We start from the raw sequence: 21,830 nt of genomic DNA, 5'->3' as shown, positions 1-21,830 counted from the left end.
TCAGTTGATCAGCAGCCTAGCCAGGATCTCTAGCCAGGATCTCCAGCCAAGTTCTGGTCTTGATCTCCAGAGAGGCTCTGCTTCGGATCTCCAGCCAGGTTCTGTAGCCATGTTCCCTCGCTAGGTTCTCCAGCCAGGTTCTGTCCAGGCTCTCCAGTCAGGTTCAGTGTCCAGGTTCCAGTCAGGTTCTCCTGCCAATCTCTGTAGTCAGGTTCAGTCCAGGATCCCTTGCCATGTTCTCCCGCTAGGCTCTGTCTCTAGGCTCCGAGGCCAGTCCCTCTCCAGGATCCTCCGGCATGCTCTCTCCAGCGAAGTTCTTCTGTCTCTAGTTCTGTGTTCTAAATTCTGTGTTCTGAGTTCTGAGTATTTCTGTCTTGTTACAACTGTATTTATACCAGTTGATTTAATCCTATCAATCTCTATTACAAAGGTTAGGGCGTTTCTTATCTCCATTCCAGGGAGAAAAGATTATGTAGTTTAAGCATGATTGTTCATAGTTAAAGGGATTAATTACCCGCCTGGCACTTAGTTGAGGGGTTTTATTCCCTCCCTAACTTCAGGGGAAAATCCCTACCTGGGGATTCAACCTTTCTCGGAGAGGTGACCTTGGTTAAAACACAGGGCCAAGAAAGTGAGCAAACATATTAAGAACCGTATGCCATATATGCCAGGTCCCTTGAAACAGCAAGGATGGACCGGCTCCCGGCAAATTCCCCCTTTTTTATTTTTTAAAAAGCAAGCATTAAAAAGAAAAACCTCAAATGCTCTCTTATATCCATTTTAAGAGTAGGATTGGCGCTTTCCGCTATTACCTGAGTCCTGATCTATTATCCCAGGGAGAGCTTGCCAATCCTGCACTTTCCCAGGGTAGAAAGGCTGCAGTGGGGTTAAGGATAAGGCTCCTTGGGCCTACCTTCTCCCATGCCATTACATTTACCTTTCCTTCCTCAGAAAAGCATGGACATACTTCTTGTATAAAACGTTCTGTCTGACTGGGAGTAACCTTAATTCCTCTGCTAGCAAGCACATATGTTAAAAGATCAATACAGAGTCTTTTTTCTTTAGACTCAGTATGGCACATCTTCTTAATCTAAAGATCAATACAGAGTCTTCTTTCTTTGGACTCAGTATGGCACATCTTCTCAATCTAAGAATCAATACAGAGTCTTCTTTCTTTGGACTCAGTATGGCACATCTTCTCAATCTAAGTTCTGTACTATCCACCTTCTTACCCTACTTATCCTCTATAGGGGGGTCTGTAGCACCCTGGTGGAGTCCTATCCGTCCCGAGTGTGGGGTTCTCAATGGGGGGGGGCTTACCTAAGGGAATCCTGTTCCAGGGGTTCCCAAAGGTGTGGACAGAGTCGGCAAAGACTATCCACCCTCTTCCTACGGTGGAGTCTGATCCGTCCCGAGTGTGGGGGTTCTCAATGGGGGGGGGCTTACCTAAGGGAATCCTGTTCCAGGGGTTCCCAAAGGTGTGGACGGAGTCGGCGAAGACTATCCACCCTCTTCCTACGGTGGAGTCTGATCCGTCCCGAGTGCCATATGCCGGGGTCCTGCCCCAGCGGGTCCAGTGGTTCCCCAAAGGTGTAGACGGAGTCGGCAAAGAAGGAAGGGCACGGAGACAGCGTTCAGTTGATCAGCAGCCTAGCCAGGATCTCTAGCCAGGATCTCCAGCCAAGTTCTGGTCTTGATCTCCAGAGAGGCTCTGCTTCGGATCTCCAGCCAGGTTCTGTAGCCATGTTCCCTCGCTAGGTTCTCCAGCCAGGTTCTGTCCAGGCTCTCCAGTCAGGTTCAGTGTCCAGGTTCCAGTCAGGTTCTCCTGCCAATCTCTGTAGTCAGGTTCAGTCCAGGATCCCTTGCCATGTTCTCCCGCTAGGCTCTGTCTCTAGGCTCCGAGGCCAGTCCCTCTCCAGGATCCTCCGGCATGCTCTCTCCAGCGAAGTTCTTCTGTCTCTAGTTCTGTGTTCTAAATTCTGTGTTCTGAGTTCTGAGTATTTCTGTCTTGTTACAACTGTATTTATACCAGTTGATTTAATCCTATCAATCTCTATTACAAAGGTTAGGGCGTTTCTTATCTCCATTCCAGGGAGAAAAGATTATGTAGTTTAAGCATGATTGTTCATAGTTAAAGGGATTAATTACCCGCCTGGCACTTAGTTGAGGGGTTTTATTCCCTCCCTAACTTCAGGGGAAAATCCCTACCTGGGGATTCAACCTTTCTCGGAGAGGTGACCTTGGTTAAAACACAGGGCCAAGAAAGTGAGCAAACATATTAAGAACCGTATGCCATATATGCCAGGTCCCTTGAAACAGCAAGGATGGACCGGCTCCCGGCACCACCTGTCAGGTTTCCCTATTGTAAAATGACTCTCTTTTCCCCTTTGTAATAATTATTTTAAGGGGAAGTACTTTGAAACTGTATAAAAAATGTCATTCCTCCTCAAAATTCTAATTTATTCATTAGTATCTATACTAGAGGCCTAGTGCACGAATTCGTGCACTGGTGGGGCCCCTCAGCCTGACTTGCACCCTCTCGCAATCTGGGACACCTTGGGGGATGTCAGAGCACTTGTGCACCGATTCGGCCTGATCCCCGCAGGCCAGGCCGAGGGACCCCACTGGTGCACAAATCCATGCACCGGGCCTCTAGTATGCATATAAGATCTTTGGTTAATCTCTTCCCGCCCTCCCCCTCCCGCCTTCCCTCTCAGATTCATCAATCTGTTCCATGTTTCCATGCCTGTTTATTGAGCACCTGCCCCCTGATGGTCGGTGCGAGTCATAGCTACCAGTTGAATGGTTGAATGGTCACTTAGGCTTTTATATATATAGATGGACTTATATTTATTTTATTTTTTGTATTATCCACTTATTTCATTATTTTGATGTTTAAATTGCTTTTGAGTTAGCCACTAGAGCAGTGATGGAGAACCTATGACAAGCGTGTCAGAGGTGACATGTGAACTCATTTTTTTGGTTGATTTTTTTTTGTTAAATGACATTTAAATATATCAAATAAATATAAAAAATATAAGTCTTTGTGTTACTATGGTTGCAAATATCAAAAAATTTCTATATGTGACACAGCACCAGAGTTAAGTTAGGGTTTTTCAAAATGCTGACACACCAAGCTCAAAAGGGTCGCCATCACTCCACTAGTGCTGGGAGCCGGTCCATGCTTGCTGTTTCAAGGGACCTGGCATATATGGCATACTTTTCTTAATATGTTTGCTCACCTTCTTGGCACTATGTGTTTTAACCAAGGTCACCTCTGAGAAAGGTTGTTTCCCCAGGTAGGGATTTTCCCCTGAAGTTAGGGAGGGAATAAAACCCCTTAACTAAGTGCCAGGCGGGTAATTAATCACTTTAACTACGAACAATCATGCTTAAGCTACATAATCTTTACTCCCTGGAATGGAGATAAGAAATGCCCTAACCTTTGGAATAGAGATTGATGGGATTGAATCAACTGGTATAAATACAGATGTAACAAGACAGCAAGAGACAGAACTTCAGACACAGAACTGAGAACACAGGGCTTGGAAGACAGGACCAAGAGAGACAGAGCCTAGGCACAGAACCTACACAGAACGTTCTCTAGAGACAGAAGAACTTCACTGGAGAGAGCATGCAGGAGGATCCTGGACAGGGACTGGCCTCGGAGCTTTGAGGCAAAGCCTGGCGAGAGAGCATGGCGGGAGATCCTGGACTGAACCCGACTACAGAGATATGGCAAGAGAACCTGACTGGAACCTGGTGACCGAACCTGGCTGGAGATCTCAGACAGAACCTGGCTGGAGAACCTAGCGAGGAAACATGGCCACAGAACCTCGCTGGAGATCCGAAGCAGAACCTCTCTGGAGATCTAGATCAGAACTTGGCTAGAGATCCTGGCTAGGCTTCTGATCAACTGAACACTGTCTCCGTGTCATTCCTTCTTCGCCGACTCCGTCCACGCCTTTGGGGACCCCTGGACCAGCTGGGGTCGGACCCCGGTACACTAGAGTCTCTGCGGGCTGGTGTCTGTCTCCTTTTGGCACGTCCTCATCATTCTTGGAGCACTTCTTTGCTTTTGGTAAAAGAAATTCTTTTGCAACATCATAGGATTCATTCTAGTTTTCTCTCATTCCATATTTGTACCATTCTTCTTTGGCAGTGAGAAACCTGGTTCCCTTTGGTAAATCTTCGTGTGTGTAACTGATCTTCCTTTGTTGCTGCTACCCCGCCCTGAGCTGCTGCCCTTCTCAGCTCACTTGATCTTTGACACCCTGCACTGGGACCTTCGCCCTTCGTTCCCAAAGGACACCCTCCTTATATATTGCTCAGGATCTGACTCTGTGCCCAGCCAGGGCTGTCCTCATTGGTGGAAATTCTCTTACTTCATTCAAACTCTGACTTTTTATTTCAAGCCACCCTTCTGCAAGAACCCTCTCCCCACACCCCCTCTCTCTCTGCCTGTCATTTCACTTCAGCTCTATTCCCCTTTCTGCATTGAGTATTGATAGTCTTTTCTCTAAATAATATTGTATTAAAGTTTTGTAAAAATTAAAAAATATGCAAGTGCTGGTTTGATAGTATGTTTATGTCAATTTTTATTCTAAACTAGGAATTGGCCAGGTAGTAAATATTTTTGGCTTTGAGAGTCAACAGGCAACTTTGAGGCAATTATGTAGGTACTTATATAACAAGCCATTTTTAAATGTAAAAACCATACTTAGTAGCTTATGGGCCATGCAAAATCAGATGACAGACCAGATTATTTAGAATATTTTTTAAAAGATAATACTCTTATTATGATTTAAAGTTTAAAATGCCATTTATGCATTCATTCAGTTTATCCATTTTTGAACAAATATTGCTAGGATCAATGCTAGATGTTACAAGGATATCTACACTAATAAAAGAGAAAAATGGTAATTGGCGTACGACGATACCCTTTACATTGGCTAATCAGGGCTATATGCAAATTAACTGCCAACTATGATTGGCAGTTAACTGCCAACTAAGATTGGCAGTTAACTGCCAACAAGATGGCGGTTAATTTGCATATGTAGGCACAATGCAGGGAGGCGAAAGGGAAAGCAGGAAGAAGCCCCCTGCCACTGACAGTGATCGGAAACCCAGGGGGGAGCTAAGAGCTGGGGGGCAGGGCAAAGGCGGCCCCATGATCTGAGAATCAGGCGCCTTTTCCGCCCTGGCCAGTGATAGCAGGAAGTAGGGGTGGAGCCAGCGATGGGAGCTGGGCACGGTCGAAGCTGGCAGTCCCGGGAGCTAGGGGTCCCTTGCCTGGGCCTAAAGCGGAGCCCACGATCGCGGGGCCGCTGCAGCTGCAGGTCCCCGCTGCCCGAGCCGGACGCCTCAGCCAGAGGCGTTAGGCCTGGGCAGGGGCGGAGCCTGCAACCGCGGCGAGCTGGGGGTCCCCTGCCCAGGCCTGACACCTCTGCCGGAGGCCTCAGGCCTGGTCAAGGGGCCGATCCGGTGATTGGTGATCGGAGGGTGATGAGGGTCAACTCCTCTGGCCGAGGCATCAGGCCTGGGCGGGGGGCGGAGCCGGGGGTTGGGGGGATATGATGGTCCCCTTGCCCAGGCCTGAAGCCTGGGTCAGAGGCGTCAGGCTTGGGCGGGGGGTGGAGCCAGCGATCAGAGGGAGATGGGGGTCCCCTGCCCAGGCATGATTCCTGGGCCAGAGGCCTCAGGCCTGGGCGGGGGCCAGAGCCAGTGATCGGGGGGAGATGGGGGTCCCCTGTCCAAGCCTGACACCTCTGGCGGAGGCGTCAGGCCTGGGCAAGGGGCCGATCAGGTGATCAGAGGGTGATGGGGGTCTACGCCTCTGGCTGAGGCGTCAGGCCTGGGCAAGGGGCCGATCCTGCGATTGGAGGGTGATGGGGGTCAACGTCTGAGGGGTCCCAGTATGTGAGAGGGGGCAGGCTGGGCTGAGGGACACTCCCCCCCCCCCCACACACACACACACCCCGTGCATGAATTTCGTGCACCGGGCCCCTAGTATCTTATAAAGCAATGTTCATTAACCCATCTTACAGCCAAGATGCTGAGACTCTGGTCAAGTAACTTATAAAACTTACTTATCTAACAAGTGAAGTAAAAATATAAATTGTTGACTTTTATTCTCTTGGCTTGATAGTAGAATCCATTCATTAATTTGGGGGGGTTCACTTACATTTACCAAAGTAGTGGATATTGACAATGCCTCAAGTATCTCGACTAATAGTTTGGTTCCAGTTTATATATATTTGCATATATTGTATTATGCATGGTCTGTAATTCATGTATAAATATAAATGTGGGTTCTGCTGACTTAACAAGGTCACATCCATTCATTTGGTTGGCGTTTTCTCTAGGTGTGGTTTGGAGAAGACCTGCCTCTAAGCCCACGGAGCCCTCTGACCCCCAGACATGGGCCAGGTTTGGCTGATGTTTGTCAGTATGATGAGTGGATAGCTGTGAGGCACAAAGCCACCCTATTGCCCATGCAAGAAGATCTGTCAATCTGGTTATCTGGTTTATTAGGTAAGGCTTGAAAAGACATTCAAAATTGTATTCTTGTATTTAGTGAACATTTATTGAGAACCATATTCCTTGTTAAGGAGTGCTTGTTCTAGAGGCTGGGGATACTCCTGTGAGTGAAATCTCACAAAGCTTATATTCTAGTTGGGAGGATATTCTATTTCAGTGGTTCTCAACCTGTGGGTCGCGACCCCTTTGGCGGTCGAATGACCCTTTCTCAGGGGTCGCCTAAGACCATCTTTCATATCAGATATTTACATTACGATTCATAACAGTAGCAACATTACAGTTATGAAGTAGCAACGAAAATAATTTTATGGTTGGGTCCCAACATGAGGAACTGTATTTAAAGGTCCAGAAGGTTGAGAACCACTGTCCTATTTCATCCTGACCCTCAGGGCTTGAATAGTAAGGAAGTTTGAGGTTTAATAGAAGAGGTCAGTGAACTTTGAATAATCAACATTTTCACTGTTAATATTAAAAACATTTTTTAAGTATGTAGGTATAATTTGGGAATCTATATTTTACTGATTCTCCCTCCACCCCCCACCCTTTAATCCTGTATAAGACATGGGATTCTGAATGGCATTCATATTGCAGTTAAAATGATTATTCATGACACCTAGGAGGAAATGTCCGGTTGGATACTGTCTGGCATCATATTGCTTTATTCAGTTAAACAATATGATAAGTGCCCTGAATTTTCTCTGCAGAAAAATTCTCTTTTTAATACAGAATTTCATGTAATATTGCAGAGTTTTTGTGAAAAAGATATATGAAGCTCATCTGTGACCTTCCCGAGATAATTAAAACACAGCATACACTCACTTCAGATATCTAGTATCAGTTTGATTTAGAAAAAAACTTTTTTAAAGTTTATTGTGTAATAAAGCTTCCAAAGAAGGTATTTTAGAGGTGAAAAGTTAGTATTCCCTGAGTCTTTGCTAGGTTACTATCTTTACTTTTTAAGTTGCAACAAATTCCATCTTATTTATAGAGAACTTTTCTTGTGTAAGCAGTAGTAATGTGCAGTGAATCAAAACTTAACCTTAATAGTGAATATTGAAACATACAGCACTTTGGTCTTTTAAAAATGAAATAATAGAAAATAAAATAATTAAAAATAAAATGAAATAAAGACATGTCAAATAATTTTTTCCTGTACTACATCACAGACATTTTTCAGTTGTCATTTTTTATTTTGGCATTCTCTGCTGTATCTTTGAAGAGTGAATGATTATAGTCTGATCTAACATTTGTCTAGTATTTCAGCCATAATCTAGTTACATTTAATTAAATTTTAACCATAGTCTTTGAATTTACTATTTCTAGAAGAATCTTAACGTTGGATATGTTCTTAGGTATTGAAGTTAAGGCAGAAAGATTACTGGAAGAGCTTGATAATGGAGTGCTGTTATGCCAACTGATTGATGTTCTTCAGAACATGGTGAAAGCCTACAGCTCTGAAGAACCAGAGGTAAGGAGATGTTGGACATATATTCTGTATACATTAGAGAAACTAACAAGACTATTTTAATTCTGGAAAATAATAGCAACAGGAAGGGGTATATAAGGAACTGGTAGTAGTGGTTATCTTTAGAGAGAGAGGAACTGAGGGGTAGGGTGGGAGAGACACTTACGTTGTGTCTACTATGACTAATGCATTTTAAAAAATCATATGCATGAATTGCTTATTCAAGTAAAAATTTAAACTGAAATAAAACTAAAAATCTCGAAACCTCAGCAGGATTATCTAAATACTCTTGATTCACATACTCAAATAATTAGGGTTCTGTAAAACTTAGATCATCAATTTTCAAAGAACTTGAATTAAGAATGGACTACTACTTCCTTTTTGATAGTCTCCTCAGGAAACTCAGAATCATATTTATGAATCTGCGAATAGGGAAGGAAGCAAACATGAGGTTGTCTATTAACCTTTAACAGGACAGTAATTCTGTGTTGGTATTGAACTATGTATGGAGAGACACCATGGAGATATACTTTGGAATTATTAGAGTGTCATTTTTAAAAGTTAATTTATTTTAAATTAAAAAGATTTTTGTGTCATTTCAAAAAGAAAGAGGTTAGAAATGCTTCGGTCCTACTGCTAATTTTAACCAGGTCATTTCTGAACTATACTAAAGGAGAATAAGACAAAATAATTTTGAAGCTACCTAATGTTGTATACTTTTTACTTGCATTCAGTGCACTGAATATTTCTTTAGTGATTAGAATGGTTAGCTAATAAAAATATCCATGATGCATTTTTGAAGTTATTCTTTTGTTTTTTCCAGAATTTTCCAATGAGAAAAGTGCCCTGTAAGAAAGATGCTGCCTCTGGTTCGTTCTTTGCTAGAGACAATACTGCGAACTTCCTTCACTGGTGTAGGCACATTGGGGTTGATGAGACGTACCTCTTTGAATCTGAAGGTTTAGGTAAGTGTTGTTATTTTGTTTAATGTTTATTAGGATTTTTTAAATACCGCATTTCTAATTTTTCTTTCCAAATAAGGATTCTAATGCCACATCTCATTTTCCTAGAAAAATGTGCACTTTAAGTATATGTGAAATCACTCGAGAATCTGAATCTGATTCTAAATTAAATATATTAAGCTTTTCATGTATAGTTAAAGATCTTATATATCTAGAATACCCTAGAAATATTTTACGTCCTGAATGAGTTGGCTACAGGAAGTTTCTGGAGGAATGCTTTACTAATTAATGTTTTCATCAAGAATTACTCTACCAGGTCTAAATTACTAGTAAGTCCTCTTTAACCAGATAATTATAGAAATAACAGAAGACGAAGGGATTCAGGTTCATGGTTTTAGATTTACCTTGTAAACAGCAGCTGCCAACTTGATTATCTAAATGGATTAATGTTTTTGACAATTCATTTGTAAAAGTCATGCTCTACTGAATAATTATTGACATACTCTGTGCAGTGACTACAGTGGAAGCTAACTAAGTTTTAGACTATATAGTTCCTCAAAGCATTTATACATGTGTATACATATTTATCTGTATCTCTCTATATATGTGTATACACAGACACACAGAATTTATAATGTTTTGATAGGAGCAAACATTCCAAGGGCAGGGTAGTGTGCTCTGGTGGAGAGAAGTATTTTATCACTGACATTGTTTAGAATTGCTGGTTCATGGTGATAATAAAAGCCAAAATGACTTTTAGTCGGTTTTATTATTATTTTAAAATTCTTGACTGATGTTGCACACCCTTGCTGCCTGCACGCAGGGTGGCTGCTCCCACTGCTACGCATCTGCTGTGCCTCTGGATGCTCCTGTGCACTAGAGAATAAAAAACAATATGGATGTGGCTGATGTTTCACCCCGATTTGCACGCTGCTTTAATCTGGGTGTGCTGATCATTATTGACAATGTGGTTGATTTAATGGCACATACAGCCTCTATCGATCAGAAGGGAGAGGAAGTGCTTTCAATTCTCCAGTTTATTACTTCTGAAAGGATATAAGATTGTATATTTCTCATTCCCAGTAGCAGACATTTTCACACTGTCCTTACAGTCAGTATAAACTAAATGAAGCACTGCCAATAACATTAATTCATTCCTAGGCATTGAGCTGAAGAGCTAATGTTTTCACTTTCTAAAGGTCTCAGAGATGAGCAGCTTCATTTTTTACATTTTACTAGGAACTCAAAGCAATTAAAAAAATAAATACACTATTTAAAAGTATATCTGTGTGTTCAGAGAAACAAGTTGAATAAATTTTTCAAAATAAATCCTTTGGGTATGAATTTTAAAGTCAAACATAGGCCTTTTTATTGCTTTCTGTTTGGGGTATAAATAGATGTTATTTATAAATCAGAGAACAATGTCATTTCCATTCAGGAAGTCAGTATATATGCAATTTATCACATAACTATTATTAGGGTTTAGGAGTTTGCTAGAGCTTTTAACTGTAAGAACAGGAAAACGAAGTTAGGTGATCTACAACTACTATGATATTGGTGCATTTAGTACAAGTTCTAATAATCAGGGTTTTTTTTTGTTTTGCTTAATTTTTTTTTTAAAGATCTCTTTCGAACTCTTAGGCTTAGCATTTAGTTTCCTTTTTAATTTAAAATTTTTTTAATTTTGTGGTAAAATATATAGAACAAAGTGTACAATCATAACCATTTTAAGTATGTGAAGCTTCTATTTTATAGCATTAAAATATTAAGATATACTTCATATAACAAAGTTCATCACTTCAAAATGTACCTACCCTTAAGTGGTTTTTAATATGTTCACTATGTCATGCAACCATTACCGCTAATTAATTCCAGAACATTTCCATCACTCAAAAAGAAAAGCCATACCTAGCAGTTAGGCCCAATTATTTACTCACTGCCTTCATCCTGTGGCAATCACCGATCTATTTTTTTTCCTCTCTATGGATTTATATATTTCAAACACATGGAATCAATCATACAATATGTGGCCTTTTGTGTCAGGCTTCTTTAATTAGCATAATGGTTATTTATGTTGTAGCATGTAACAGTACTTCATATCTGTTTATGGCAGAATGATATTCCATTGTATGGATAGACCACATTTAAAAAATTCATTAGCAGCTAATGGACAGTTCTACTTTTTGGTTATAATGAATAATGTTGCTATGAACATTTGTGTACAATTTTTTGGGTAAGCATTGGTTTTAAATTCTCTCAGGCACATACCTAGGAGTGGAATTGTTGGATTATATGGTAACTATGTTTATCTTTTTGAGGAACTACCAGAGTGGGCATACCATTTTATATTCTCACTAGAATGCATAGGGGTTCCCATTTCTTAATCTTTTCATCAATACTTGTTATTATTCTTTCTTCCTCCTCCTCCCCTGTTCTTTTCATATTATTATATTACCATCCTGGTGGGTGTGAAGTGGTATCTCATTATGGTGTTTTACATTTCCCTAATGGCTAAAGGTACTTTTTATCTTTTGCTAAACTTATTGGCCATTTGTATATCTTCTTTGGAGAAATATATTATACACATATTTGGCTCAATTCCGAGTGTAATTTTGTCTTGTTTTGTTGACTTGTAGGAGATTTTTATTTATTGTGGATACCAGGCCCTTGTCAGAAATATAATTTGGGTTGTCTTTTCCTTTCTTGGTAGTGTCAATTGATGCATAACTTTTCAATTTGGATGTTCAATTTATCATTTCTTTGATTGCTTGTGCTTTTGGTGCCATATCTGAAAAACCATTGCCTAATCATCCAGGGTCCTACAGATTTTTACCTAGGTTTCCTTCTAAGAGTTTTATAGTTTTAGCTTTTACATTTAGGTCTTTGATTTATTTTTAGTTTTATTTTTGTTTTTATATGTATATGGTGGAAGTAGGGATCTAAATTCATTCTTTTGCCTGTAGATATCCAGCTTTCCTAGCACCATTTATTGCAAAACTTGTTTTTATTTAGTTGTCTTGGCACCCTTGTTGAAAATCAATTGAACCTAAACACACAGGTTTATTTCTGCATGCTCAATTCCATTTCATTGGTCTACATGTCTATTTTTATACCAGTAACATACTGTCTTGATTTAGTATAGCTTTGTAGTAAGTTTGTTTTTTTTAAATTAAATCTTTATTGTTCAGATTATTACAGTTGTTCCTCTTTTTTCCCCCCATAGCTCCCCTCCACCCGGTTCTCACCCCACGCTCTGCCCTTACCCCCCACCCCACTGTCCTCATCCATAGGTGTACGATTTTTTTCCAGTCTCTTCCCGCACCCCCACACCCCTTTCCCCCCCGAGAATAGTCAGTACACTCCCTTTCTATGCCCCGATTCTATTATATTCACCAGTCTATTCTTGTTCATCAGATTATTTATCCACTTGATTTTTAGATTCACTTGGATTTTGTCAAATGCCTTAGGATGTTGGTCTTTACTTTTCTTGTGATGTCTGTTTTTGGCTCTGATGTCAAGGTGATATTGGCCTCATAGAATAAGTTAGGAAGGGCCTCCTCCTCCTCCTCTATTTTTTGAAGAGTTTAAGAAGCCCGTTACCCCATAGTCCTGTGCTAAAGGTAGTTTAGAATAAAACCGAGGTGATGTATCTCTTCAAATGTATCTCCTGTTGAGAGGTCTGAATTATAAATAACTTAATGTTACCTAAGCCCTTAGTTGTTTTAGAATTAAAATGCTATACAAATAAGGACTCATGGCAAGTTTTCATCCTCTTCTTGTCAACCATTTTTAAAAAAATTAATGGAAAATAATAATATGTGGAGATGACAAAAATGTCTTTTTAAAGTCTCCCAACAAGTAATGTCTTCATCATTCTTTTATTTTACTTCTTCCATGCCAGAAATATATTTCTCTATTTAATTTTGTCTCTTAGAATATGTTTGTTTGTTTTTTCACAGTTTTGCACAAAGATCCAAGACAGGTGTATCTTTGTCTTCTTGAAATTGGTCGAATTGTGTCAAGGTATGTATTCCACAATATTTCAGGATTTCAATGTCCTAAGTATTTTTAAGCTACTTTATTTTAGATAGCACATGATTTTTCTATAAATAAAAGAATAATTTTTATTGGAATAAAGTAACTTTTTCTATTTTTTTCTTTCTGTTTCTTTATTCTGTTTGCGTGTCCACATCTGCCTGCTCATATAGCTTGCCTTCATTTAGTATAAAACTGTAAAAATGGTTACTTAAAATGTTTATATTAAGAATAAAGTAAGAGCATGTGGCCTTTTAGCAGTTCAAGGGGAGGCAAGTCTTCTGGACACAAAGAGGAGCTGATAGAACGCTGAGCCTTGCATCTTCCCCACCTACCTCAGCCCCATCGTTACTCACAGGCTGATTTTTAAGGTGCCTTTTAAAACCTTTGGTTGAATATTGAGAGCATCCAGTAATCCAAATATATGCTCTGGTATGAAGTTTACCATCTGAATTTTGGCAATCTGTGGGACATTAAAAAGCATTTGCAGATATGTCAGTAAAATAATCGGTGGAAGAGACTCATACAGACTTCATTTAAAATTAAAATAAGCCCAATTGTGATAGCAAGGAAGTGCTTGGGAAAGACTGCTGGAATGATGAAATCTCCTCATTGTTTTTCAGGTATGGGGTTGAGCCACCAGTATTAGTAAAACTTGAGAAAGAAATTGAGTTAGAAGAGACCTTACTTAATACTTCTGGGCCTGAAGATTCCATCAGCATCCCCAAATCGTGCTGTCAGCATGAAGAGCTGCATGAAGCTGTAAGTAGCTGCCACACTTGCAACCATGATGTGTTAGTCTTCGAGTTTGCCACAGGTGATGCTATGTTTAAAAGAATGTTTCTTACTTAGAATATACACTAGTACTCATTCCCACTCCTGGTGAGTTCAAGGCACTATATGATAAAAGTGACTTTGTGTAGCTTGTGTAAGATGAGGAATGGAGTTGGGGCAGAAAAGCTAGAATCCATCATGAAGGGTACTATGGGCCATAAGAATTCATTGGTCCTTTTTTTTTTTTTTTAACACAGTAGTTTTATCATCTGATTTGTAAATGATAAGGACTACTTTCATGGCTATGCAGAAGTTATGTTGGTTTATTGTAATACTCCAGGCACAGGATGATGAGAACCTGAACTCGAGCAGTAATAGTGGAAATAAGGCAAAAGGAGCACAGGTATTTTTCTATTTAGAAGGTAGGATTGGCAGGAATTCTAATTCTGACAAGGAGAGAGAATTCTGGGCTACTAAGGTGTCTAAGTAGAAGGTACACTGGCACTTGGAGAAGACAGGTGGCGGAAAGTTGTGGGAGCCGATTGATGGGGATTTTCTGGACGCTCCCCGTGACAGAATATATGTAAGATGGCGAGTCTCAACTGGAAAGTCTTCTTAACTTTAGCTGTTTATCATTACGTAGAAGTTAATAGAATTGCACTTGGTCAGGCTGTGCCTTCTGCAATGACTACAGTATGACAAGGAATGGAGGTGAGCTGAGTATCAAACATTGTTTCTGCTTTAGCTGTTTCTTAGATTTTGTGGTCTTTTGGGATTGTATTACTTTATGAAAGTGCTTAATTTACAAATTTTTAAGGAAATAACAAGTCATTACTAATAGACATTTGGAAAGTGTTGTTTAATGTAATAACAGTCTATAGTGTTTTTTATATTCTAGTTATCATTTCATAGATATTTGCTGCAATTAAAAATTTTGTAAGCTTGTTGAGGGGTAGAAGTAGGGTTTTCTCCCCGACTCTCATCTCCTTAGCAGATTATTGAAACAAAGTGAGCACTTTTAGAAAATGCCTCTTGCATTGCATTTTTTTAGAATTTTACCCAATCTTGGGTGGATAGATATAAATGTCTCTGCCTATTTTAAAAGTAACTTTGGGATAGATCTAGATAGTCCAGCCGTGGGCAAACTATGGCCCGTGGGCCGGATCCGGCCCGTTTGAAATGAATAAAACTAAAAAAAAAAAAAAAGACCGTACCCTTTTATGTAATGATGTTTACTTTGAATTTATATTAGTTCACACAAACACTCCATCCATGTTTTTGTTCCGGCCCTCCGGTCCAGTTTAAGAACCCATTGTGGCCCTCGAGTCAAAAAGTTTGTCCACCTCTGGAATCTCAATACTTGTCAACCAGTGAAGGAGAAGAGATAGTTAAAAGTTGAATTGTCTTTAAACTTTTATCTTTGAGTTTGACTTTCCCAGCTATCAAATAACCTTGCATTTTAGTGTTGAACAAAATACTTTCTGTCACAAGCACTAGCTGTTACTTATTTTAATCTCAGGTTACACACATTGCTGAAGATCCCCCTTGCAGTTGTTCTCATCGGTTTTCTATTGAATACTTATCTGAAGGACGGTACCGACTAGGAGATAAAATACTCTTTATAAGAGTAAGTCCACCATTTAATTCTATCTACATACAGATCTTGTTTTTAAATTGGATGTATTGCTTAACCAATCTTTTATTCTGCTCTTACTTTTTAAAAAAATTGATGTTATTAATGAAAGAATTTCACTGTACAAAAAAATGGCTTTCATGAATATATAATGAATTTAGGTTAACACCTTTAACACAACAAACTGCAAACTATAGGAGACTATTCTGACATCGAATATAATTGAAGAGAAATGTTTGTATATCTCAGGTAACTTATTCCATTTTTCAGATTTTCTAAAAAGGAATTAGTTTTCATCATCATAAGAAAAAACCAACACATCTAATCTGATTAAATGTCAATAATAAGAAAAGAAAATAGAAACATTGCCATTTATAGTAATATACACATTGTGTGTTAAGTATAAGACCTTTTTACATGGACACAGCATCGGTATATATACCAATATGCTGATATACACGTTCACTTCCTTCCTTTGTCCCATCTGCAGTCTGCAACTGATCATCTCCTTTGCTGAGGAGATTTAAGTTTCACTGTTCAGCATTCTGTCTACTTCGGATAAAAGAGCTGTTTTATTCCCAACTTAGGAATCGAATATAAAAGTATTTAAAAATAATTTTGACATCCATATTTTCTTTTACTTTATATATTATCATTACTTCCCCTTACCCCCAACACGCAGAAACACCCACGTGTACTTTCTTTGGGTTTGCTTTCTCTTTTTAAAGCAGTATGACGTAGCAATAGTCACAGAGCATGTGGTTTAGAGGTGAAATTTTTAGGGCAATCTCATACAGTTGTGCAGATCTTCCTGCTTATGGATGGGGGTCAAGGGGCTGAAATCCAGCTTGTTCTGCGCTAGCAGACTCAGGATGTATCTTATCTGCACAAAAGCACCATTTGGGCTGGGGAAGCCTGGTGTATTGGAGGCCGGGCCAAGCTGTGTGACTTGGGACAATTTCCTTAATCGCTCAGAGCCATAATTTTCTCATCGGCGAAGAACTAGTAATAAATTATATCAAAGTTTTTGAAGATTTAAACTGATATAATACATATGAAAGTAATTTATTAAATTGTGAAGTACACATTTTAGTGATTGTTATCTTTCATAATAATTTATTTTTTATGAGGCTTTTTTCCCTGTAAATTCCCATTTCTCCTTTCTTTTCTCTCTTTTCTTCCTTCCATATTCAATTCTTTGTTGAACAAGATTGCCCTTGCAACTTTGTATGTTAGTAATTTGGATTGTTTAGGATGCAAGTTGTATGTAAATATCTTTTTACAAATTGGGGGATACTGTTTGTCAGTTACATGATTCGATATGGATTAAATTCCTTCAATAATACAAAGAAGGGGCTGTCAATTTATAGTAAATTTATTGGCAAATATCTGAATTTCATAGATCACAGACATCACAAACTGTGACTACTAACTAATGAATTGTAACTGTGAACCTTACGGTTTTACAACTTTGTTTTTCACTTTCTTTTGGGGGAAAGATGCTTCATGGAAAACATGTCATGGTCCGTGTTGGTGGAGGCTGGGATACTCTTCAAGGATTTTTGCTTAAATATGACCCCTGTCGAATATTACAGTTTGCTACACTAGAACAAAAAATTCTAGCGTTTCAAAAAGGCGTTTCTAATGAAAATGTGCCCGATTCACCTGCCAGAACACCCCAGCCTCCTGAAATGAATCCGATGTCAGCAGTTAGCATGATTCAGAAAGAAAAATCAAAACCGGGCACGCCAGTTGGTATTCCAAGGAGCAGAGAAAAGCTGCCAGCACCTTCCCTGAAAGGAGGTCACCCGGGCTCCGTGTCAGTCCGTTCAAAAATGCCACATCCCCCAGCAGCACCTTCTCATCTCAAACTCCAATCTTCCAAAGGCACAGCCAAGAAGCCACAGGCTCCTTCCAGCAATGCAGCATCCTCACTTGCTTCTTTAACTTTAGGAGGTAAAAGCACTTCTTCCCCAGCCTTACCAAGAACTGCACCTTGTGGATCTGAGTCATTGAGAAAATGTATCTCATCACCCAACACTCAGAAGGCCAAGTTTACTCCAGCCCAGAAATCAAGAGATGTGCCCGATTCTACACTTTTGCCAAATAAGTGTTCAGGGAAAACGCAGCTAAAGCATCTGAAACACAGTCATACATCCTCCAGGGATAATGCAGTATGTCACTCAGCTGCGCATTTGAATTCATCATCAAAGTGTCCGAAGCTACCTAAACCTTCTCCTTCTGTCCAGTCCCCTGCAGAAATGATGAAACCCAGTTCCAAAACCGTAACCCCAGGTCTAGGAGCACGGTCTCAGCCTTCAGACGGAGCCTCGCAAGCAGGGGCAGTGCCAGCACAGAGACTTAAGTCAGCCTTGAACTTAAACCAGCCACTTTGTGTATCCTCAGTCACTCCTGCAGAAGCACAGGAATCGAAAGATAAGAAGGTAGTTTCATTTGCCAAAAAGCAGCCTCAGAAGACAGGACCCGGCTCCTCCAAGTCCCCTGGCCGCACCCCGCTCTCCGTCGTGAGTCTTCCTCAGTCCTCTGCCAAAGCACACGCGGTGTCAAAGGCAGCACAGACTGCCACCCGGGGCCCGCATTCAGCCAGAGGGCCTCCCAAAGGTGGCAAAGCCCCAGCTCCCACCAGGAAACCACCCTCATCTGTTAAGGAAGCAGGGAGTGGGGATAAAAAGCCTACCGCAAAGAAAAAGGAAGATGACGATCACTATTTTGTTATGACTGGAAGTAAGAAACCTAGGAAATAAATACAAATGTGCCATTTAAAAAAAAACCACAGAAAAAGAAGAGAGTGAATGTGTTAGCTTCACAAGTTAAAGGGTTCTGTTTGTGCTTGTCCAAATTGGTTCAGACATTAAGTACAGTAGCATGGGGGTGCAGGTTGGGATGGAGCTAGGGGTGGTGAGGAGAGGGCTCATCAGAATTCCAGATCTGAGGTCCCCATATCTTGAGGCAGGCAGCTGTAAAATTGCCACAAGGTTCATATGAATAATAGAATCTTTGTTAATGTCTGCCCTTTAAGGGGACTGTAAAGTCAAATAACACTACTAGAGCTATAACTACGGTTGCTATATTTTTAAATATTAAGTATAGGTTTATATTTTTATAGAGAGGTTGCATACCTGCAAGTAGCAATGGTGGTGCTTTTAATATTAGCTCCTGCATTTTAGTAAAATAGCAACAGTTTGGCACTTGTCTTTCAAAAGGCACCTAACTTTATTTTCTGATCAGGATTGTCTGATCAAACAGCACTAAGTACCAATGGCTGCCGCTCATTAGGTTGGTGTTATTCTGGGTTTGGTAAATTCTTACTACTTTTTTTTTTAAGCTTCCCTAATCAGGGGGAACTGATTTTTAAAATATATATATATTACTGATTTCAGAGAGGATGGGAGATGGAAAGACAGATAAAAACATCAATGATGAGAGAGAATCATTGATTAGCTGCCTCCTGCACGCCCCCCCACCTGGGATTGAGCCTGTAACCCAGGCATGTGCCCTGATTGGCTATTGAACTCATGACCTCCTGGTTCACAGGTCAGTGCTCAACCACTGAGCCACTCTGGTCCAGTGGGAACTATTTTTTAACCGACTTATTAACATTGGTAATATTTTGTTACCAATATTTTTGGTTTAAAAAAAGAAACAAGGTATTGAAAGGTCAACAGAAATTTAGTAAAATCTAAGTTTTTATTATTTATAAGTATTTATGCGTTTCATTTTAGATGGATGTTGTGCAGTGGGAAAGGGGAAACTTATTTAGTAGCTTTTAGCATATTGAAAATATTTTTAATAATGTAATTTCCTACCAGTGCAGATATGAATTTTTACATTAATATAACATCAGAATTACATTTTAACAGTCTTAAAGTTAAGGCAATAAAGAAGCTTAGAATGGTGCTACATAAAAATTCTTTCATGTGGTTATTTTTCTTTAGAAGGCACAATGCCAGTTTTAATTAGATTCTTCCAACTACATTAATTTTCTTTTATAAATCATGCTGCCTTCAGTTTTGCAATAACAAGTAACAGTTTATATGCAACATTTTCTGCTCTGTAGTCAGATTCTCCAAGGAATATATCATGTATTACCACAGAGACTCCATCAATCTAAGATGATGTTGTAAATTGCTTTTTAAGAGATGGTGAATATTTAAAACATTAATGTACTTTCAGAAGTTTTAGGGGTATTTTTAATAACTTTACAGTATTATCAGTTATTATATTCAATATTGAGGTTTGTGTTTCTCTATTTTAAACTGTAATGTGTTTTCTAAGGGAAAATAATGGTTTACACAAATGTGCAATCAGAGAATAAGCATCTGAAGCTGACTACTAATGCTGTATAGATTATAAAGTAAGAAAACTGTGTAACACTAAGTGACCTTTTGTCTGAGGCATATAGTTAAAATAAGAAATATATGCAAGCTAGTTTGGGGGATAATTAATGCTTTTCTTCAAAAAAGAGACAGTCACCAAATATTTGGCTTAGTTCTGCTGTTGATCTGGGCATTGAGAGATAACATCTACATCTTTGGAAGGTGAAGTCAATGTTCAAGAAATGATAGCAGCTTCCATTTTTAATGATCAGTAATATTTAATGCATCTTTCAAAAAGGAAGAATTTTACCTTTCAAAGAAGAAGAAGGAGTTTATTTCCTTGTAAGAGGAAACAATACTTCTATATAAGTAACTTCTAGAATTAAAAAAAAATAAATGATATTATAGCCAAGCTATGAATCTAAGTAAATTTTACAATATATGAATTTTTGTGTTGAGAGTCTTCAGGAATATGAGTATCCCAGACACCTCGCATAAATTCCAAGAATTATGTGTGTGTTTTTAAATTGGAAATTCATTTGTAAATAGCCTTATTTTTCATTAGTAGGGAATTTCTCCATTTATAGTCATGTTGAATGAATTTTATCCTAAAATAAAGGTTTTTTGAAATAATGCCTGAAAGATACTTTCTTCAAATTTATTTTCAAATGCTGTTAAAGAAGGGCTAGTGTCTCTAATCATTTTCACAATTAAAAAAATATATTGCTGAAGTTGGAAAGAAGTTTTTATTTCTTTTTAATAATAGTGCAAGATTATAAAAGCAATTTTGTGTTTAATATTTAATAAGTTAATATTAAGCTTAAATTACTAAAGTAACTAGAAGAAGAAAAGTGTACTTTCAAAAAAGAATGGAATAAGGTTTTTTTTGCTATGTTAACATGACTAATATATACAATTAATCTTCAGAGGAACATGAAATTCTGATTGTTTTTACATTGTTTGGCCTTACACTAGGTATTTAAGGCTTATATCTTCAAAATGCCTTGATAAATTAGATTTCCTCTAACTTTCCTCCCACAGTGAGTTTACAGTTCTTAATGGATGAGGGAGATTTTTTGAGCAAAGAAAATTACTGTTTCTTCTGCAGTCTATTTATCTCTGTGATTTTAAAGTCTATTACTTCTTTAAAAGGCTTCCATAGCAGGCTGTTATGATGTTCTGATACATTCTTACATCTGGGTTCACATACTGACTCTATTTGAATACAAATTTGTGTAATTCTTTCCTGTGCCAGCAGTTTTTGTATCAGATTTATATTTTCTCAAGTATTAAAAGTAAGTGTATATACCAAGTTCTCAGTTTGTTTTCTTTGTGTCTTCTGATCACTTGGTTCATGTGAGAAATTGCATATATGAAGCATTCATAAATTTGAGAATAGTTTTAATTTTATTGCTATTTAAAATGCCCTCCTTATACTTGTGGAACTTACTTCACTGCACCAGGAGATTAAAAGGTTTCACCATTAAGTAACAGTATTTGATCCCCAAGTTGCTGTATTTGTTAAAAGTTTGCCTCAGTATGGCTAGACTCATCTTTATTAATCTCTGATTTAATTAATTTATCAGTTCTTAAAGCAGAATTCTATAGATCACACAATTATTGTATTCACAGAAAGCTACTGATAGGAGGAATTTTCAATTTCTATAAGTCTGTTTTAATGTAAGTTCAGTACAGTGAGAATAGTCTTGAAATACTATATTTTTCCTATGTTCATGACCATAGCAATTATAAAAAGCAGTTTATTCACTACGTACTCCTTGTGATGTTTCCAAAAAAAGAAAAAAGGAAAAAGCAAAACAGTACGTAGGCAAAGTATTTATTAAACTTTTCTAACCATTTGTGAATGTAAAATTTTTAAACTTATTTTATGAAATTTTGGGTAATAGGAAAATATTAACAATTTTTTTCAGTAAATCTAGAAATATGAAGACATGTTTTATTAAATTTAAGCTGTTTTCCTATAGATATACTATTCTTGTAGAAAAGCACAATAAGACTTGATCTTGAAGAGATAATACACACAAAGATTTAGCTATAAATGTGTTAATCATAGCACATCATTA

The 21,830-nt window shown here is 38.7% G+C and overlaps 1 protein-coding gene across 3 annotated transcripts in view; it reads left to right on the top strand.

The window, feature by feature from the left end:
• Positions 1-21,058, top strand: part of GAS2L3 (growth arrest specific 2 like 3) — a 36,013-nt gene extending 14,955 nt beyond the window's left edge. For all 3 annotated transcript variants that reach the window (XM_059681870.1, XM_059681869.1, XM_059681871.1), the window contains 7 exons: positions 6,366-6,534; positions 7,893-8,008; positions 8,829-8,970; positions 12,927-12,990; positions 13,626-13,764; positions 15,296-15,403; positions 16,909-21,058. In XM_059681870.1, the coding sequence (XP_059537853.1) occupies positions 6,366-6,534; positions 7,893-8,008; positions 8,829-8,970; positions 12,927-12,990; positions 13,626-13,764; positions 15,296-15,403; positions 16,909-18,174 (2,004 nt within the window). In that variant the 3' untranslated portion in view covers positions 18,175-21,058. The remainder of the gene's footprint in view (positions 1-6,365; positions 6,535-7,892; positions 8,009-8,828; positions 8,971-12,926; positions 12,991-13,625; positions 13,765-15,295; positions 15,404-16,908) is intronic.
• Positions 21,059-21,830: the final 772 nt, after the last annotated feature.

This window comes from Myotis daubentonii, chromosome 2 (genome assembly GCF_963259705.1).
Source record: "Myotis daubentonii chromosome 2, mMyoDau2.1, whole genome shotgun sequence".
Taxonomy (NCBI): Eukaryota; Metazoa; Chordata; class Mammalia; order Chiroptera; family Vespertilionidae; genus Myotis; species Myotis daubentonii.
Note: the sequence above shows the minus strand (reverse complement) of the source record. Positions and strands in the feature narration are given on the sequence as shown.